This window comes from Grus americana, chromosome 4 (assembly GCF_028858705.1).
Source record: "Grus americana isolate bGruAme1 chromosome 4, bGruAme1.mat, whole genome shotgun sequence".
NCBI classification, from domain to species: Eukaryota; Metazoa; Chordata; class Aves; order Gruiformes; family Gruidae; genus Grus; species Grus americana.
In genome coordinates this window covers 6,295,730-6,300,014 of record NC_072855.1, presented here as the reverse complement: position 1 = coordinate 6,300,014, position 4,285 = coordinate 6,295,730, and the positions used below count along the sequence as shown (strand labels likewise).

Sequence of the window (4,285 nt, the reverse complement as noted above, 5' to 3'; positions counted from 1 at the left end):
AATGGTCAGGCTAAGACTTCATACCTCCTGCTAGCTAGCACCATGCTGGAACCAGCCCTGCTTCTTTTACTTTTTCAAGCTTTTTTTTTTTTTACTAAACCAGGCTGAAAAAGGACAGTTGTAATTCAGACCGTTGACAAAAACAAACAAATAAAAAAGCCCAGAGTGCCCACTCTGCACAGTGAGACTATGAGAGGCTGCAAATCAGCTTTGGGCCCGGAGCAGTTTGTTTTTTTTTTTTTGTCTTCCTGCGCAGATGAAATTATTCATAAATCTTTGCACCTTTTATCCCAAACCACGTGAAAGCAAAACCTGTCTCCCACAGAGTTGTAAAATACCTCAAACATAGTGAGGAACAACCAGGCAAAAATCTAACAATTGTTAACGTTTTATTCCCAACAGCTGTTCAGCCTGAAGTTTCATTAATGCACTAACAAACAAAAACAAAACCAACAAAAAATTCAAAACAAATAAAACAACAAAAAAGAAGGGGAAACGAAGTAAAATAAACTTTAACAAAGTTTAAAACACATTATAAATAAGTACAGCTCCAGAGCATAATTTACAAATATAAAACCACATAGAAACATATGTACAGAAGAGTTACATTACGTACAAATATGTATAAAAATACCCCAGTGTTTATTCTCGTGCTAAAGCTGCATGGCTAGAGTTATCTTTGGTACTAAGCTCAGGGAAAAAGACTGTTTTACAAAACACAGCCCCGGCTGTACAATATGCCATACACAGGAAGACCAGAGTGAACCTCCGTGGGTTTCGAGGAGGTTTTGGGTGGGTGTTTACCCAGAGTTTCCCCTCCCCGTGCATTGCATGTTGCAGGATCAGGGCAGAAAGCAAGGGCTTACAGAGGCAACTGCTGGCAGAAGAGTTTTTTAATACATTGTACAAGGCACTTCATAAGAAATCTCTTCATTTTTTTCCTGTTCTCTTCTAAGACTCACTGGATGTCTACGCTTGGATCTTGCTGATATCGCTTTATGGTTATAGTTTTTAAACTTCTTATTCTACATTCATGATTAGAAACCTCTGACAACACTGACTCAGTTCGCTTTCATCTGCAGAATTTAGATGACAAGCCATCTAAAACACCTAACATTTTCCAGGATGGGGAAAAGACTTTGCATCTGCCTTCTGCTGGTGTTTAAGGGGTGTTCTTATTTTGAAAGGTGAGAAGATCTGTCTTCCTGGAAGAACTCCTGGGAAGTGTCCACATTGAAATGCTGTTTGCAAAAGCATATGGTCCTCCGTGCTGCCAAAGACACCTGCAGCTCCTGTTCCCTTTGCAGCGCTCACCAGCCGACTGCCCCAGCATCCTACACCTCCGTTCCATCCCGGGTGTAGATGAGGCTGTTAACTGTGAAGTTGTAGTAGTGGTTGTACTGGGCTCCTTGGCTGCTGCTGCTGGGATGGAAGGAGCTGTAGTATGCGGGGGAAGGTCCCGCAACCCGCTGCAGCTGGTCTGGCGAAGGCACCTCCTGAGATGAGCTGCTGGAAGGGGTGAAAGTGCCACTGCTCAGCTGTCCAGCAGAGAAGTTCCTGTGATGCAGGTCACTGCCAAGACCTCCTGTCAGCCGGCTGCCTCCGCTGCTCAGGGAGCTCATGCCGCTGAAGAAAGTGCTGAGGCAGCTAGGGGTGGATGAAATGATACCGGAGGGAGAGGAGCTTTTTGGATGGTCCCTGGCAGAAGACGAGGGGTCCAGCTCTGGAGGTGGGCTGTTTCCACACGGTTTGCCTGCGGCTGGGATGGGTCGCTCTTCCTCGGCCTTCAGCCCCCCAAGTGAGGAGGCCGCAGATGCAGTCGCGGGGGCGTTGGGCTCAGAGCGCCGCTTGCGTTTGCGACGGAAGTTCCCATTGTCAAACATCTTCTCACAGTTGGGATCTAAGGTCCAGTAGTTTCCCTTCCCTAGTGGAAAACAGGAGAAACAAGACAGTAAGTCAGTTTCTGTGACAGCGAACCCCACCGCACACAGATAAGCGGCCTCCATGTCTTGTCCGATCAGCACAGCACCCACACCTCTCCTACACCCGTTCTTCCTCTGCCTGTTGTCCAGTACAACAAGGATCCAAAACCTGGCTCCAGGACATCATCACCTCCACCCCTCCAATGCCCAAGTGAACCTTAAGGCCACATGGAACAGCAGAACCTTCTCATCACAGAGCATAAGCCTCTCTGGAGGATGTGCACCTCTACCTCAGACCTAGCCGAAGGGAACTTGAAGCGGGGCTCCCATTGCACTGGCTGCCTCACAGCAAGCAGGGGCACTTGCAGCCATCTCGGCCGTGGGTGACAAGGTGGTGCTCCTGCCATGGCTCTTCTCAGAAGAGCTGGTGGAAAGGCGGCTGGCGCCAGGTACACGGAGGGGACAGCAGGCCGGCAGCACTGCGCGGTGGGGCTGCAGACAAGGTGCCCCATGCCCAGGACTTAGTGCGAGGGGGCTGTGGCGGCATTAGCTGTCCCCGCACGCCTCTTGGTTGCGCCCGGGCCTGACGGGAGCGGTGACCCCACATCGTCCCCCCAAAAGGCTCCAGACCGGGACGTCCCCTCCCTGCCGGGCCGGACCAGCACCGTCCCGCTGCGCCTCCGCCCTCCGCCCACTCCCGGGCACCGGCTGTGCCCCGGGGCCGGACCGGCGAGCGGCGGGCAGGGAGGGGAGCCATGAATCACGGCCGAAGGAGCCGGGCCTTGCACAACCGGCACTCCTGGCGTCAGCCCACCCGGCCAGCTCGGAGAGAGGGCTGGGGCCAGCCCCCCCTCACCCAAACCTCCCGCGGAGGCCAGCGCCGGGCCCGAGGGGGCGAACAAGGACGGTCTCCTCACAGCGCCCGGCTTGAGGTGACAAGTGAGTCCGCTCTCCTCGTGTCACCGGCCCCGAGGGGACAGTGAGTCCAGTCTCCTCATGTCACCGGCCCCGAAGGGACAAGGGAGCCCGGTCACCTCACAGCGCCGGCCCCGAGGGGACAAGGGAGCCCGGTCTCCTCACAACGCCGGCCCCGAGGGGACAAGGGACCCGCCGAACAAGGGGACCGCAGCCGCCCGCTCTCCTCACGGTGGTGCCGGCGGGGTCTGTGCCCGCCGCGAGGTCTGCGCCCCCCACCCCCAGCCCAGCCTCCCACCCGGCACGGCGGCCTCACCGGGGTCGTCCTCGTCGCGGGGCACCTTGCGGAAGCAGTCGTTGAGGCTGAGGTTGTGGCGGATGCTGTTCTGCCATCCCGCCTTGCTGCGCTTGTAGAAGGGGAAGTTCTCGGCCACATACTGGTAGATGTGGCTGAGGGTGAGCTTCCTCTCGGGGGCGCTCTGGATGGCCATGGCGATCAGCGCCGAGTACGAGTAGGGCGGCCGCACCAGCTTCAGCAGCTCCTCCTGGCTGGCCAGGCTCAGCCAGCTCAGCTCCGCGCCGCCCGCCGACGGCGAGCCGGGCGCCGAGGGCGAGCCCACCAGCTGCCCGCCCCGCGAGCAGCCGTACGAGGCCGGCGGCAGGAAGGGAGCGGCGGCGGCGGAGCCGGGCGGGCCCTGCAGGTAGGGCGCGGGGCTGTTCATGCCCCACAGGTAGCCGGCGTTGGCGGGCGCCCCGTAGTCCCCCAGCGCGTATCCGCCCGCCCGCTGCCCCGAGGAGGCGGCGGCGGCTGCGGCGGCCGCGGCGGCCGCGGCGGCGGCGGCAGCGGCGCCGGGCGGGTGGAGGCTGGGCTGGGGGTAGACGCTGAAGTTCTCGCTGCAGTACACCGCCATGTCGGGGGCTTCCTGGGCGCTGCGGGGCTGCGGGGGCGCGGGGGCGGCCGCCGGCGCCGAGGCTCTTGGCTGCGCCTGCTGCAACTCACCGGCGCTCATAATCCCTGGCCATGCAGGGCGGCCGGCGCTCCCCCCCGCTCCCGTCCTCTCCCGCGGACAGCGCCCCCCCCCCCCCGCGCCCGCGGCCCCGGTGGCCCCAGACCAAAAAATCCCGGGGGGTTGCAGAGCTGCGCCCTTATAGGCGCTGCCGTGCGCCCGGCCTCCCCGCCCGCGGCCGGGGCTGGGCGGGCGGTGGCGGCGCGCAGGGAGCAGCCAGTAGCGCGGCTCCGCGCCGGGAAGGGAGGCGGAGGGGGGCAAGGCCGGGCCCCAAAAGCGGCGATGGGGGAGGGACCGGCGGGGGGAGCTGCGGGAGGCGCCAGGGATTTGGCTCCCGGCAGCGCGGGGGCAGCATCCCCGAGCCTCCTCCCCACCCCCCCTGCCCCGGCTGTCCGTCCCCGCTCCCCCCCGCCCCATCCCGGGGGTCTGTCCGCGCTGCCC

At 60.3% G+C, this 4,285-nt stretch overlaps 1 protein-coding gene across 1 annotated transcript; it reads right to left on the bottom strand.

Annotated features, from left to right (window-relative positions):
- Positions 1 to 1,334: 1,334 nt before the first annotated feature.
- On the bottom strand, positions 1,335 to 3,847 carry FOXI3 (forkhead box I3). Its single transcript, XM_054824839.1, has 2 exons — positions 3,154 to 3,847; positions 1,335 to 1,924 (listed from the first exon to the last, which is right to left on the bottom strand). Exons 1-2 carry the CDS (start codon positions 3,845 to 3,847, stop codon positions 1,335 to 1,337), a joined length of 1,284 nt encoding a protein of 427 aa, XP_054680814.1.
- Between the last annotated feature and the right edge of the window lie 438 nt (positions 3,848 to 4,285).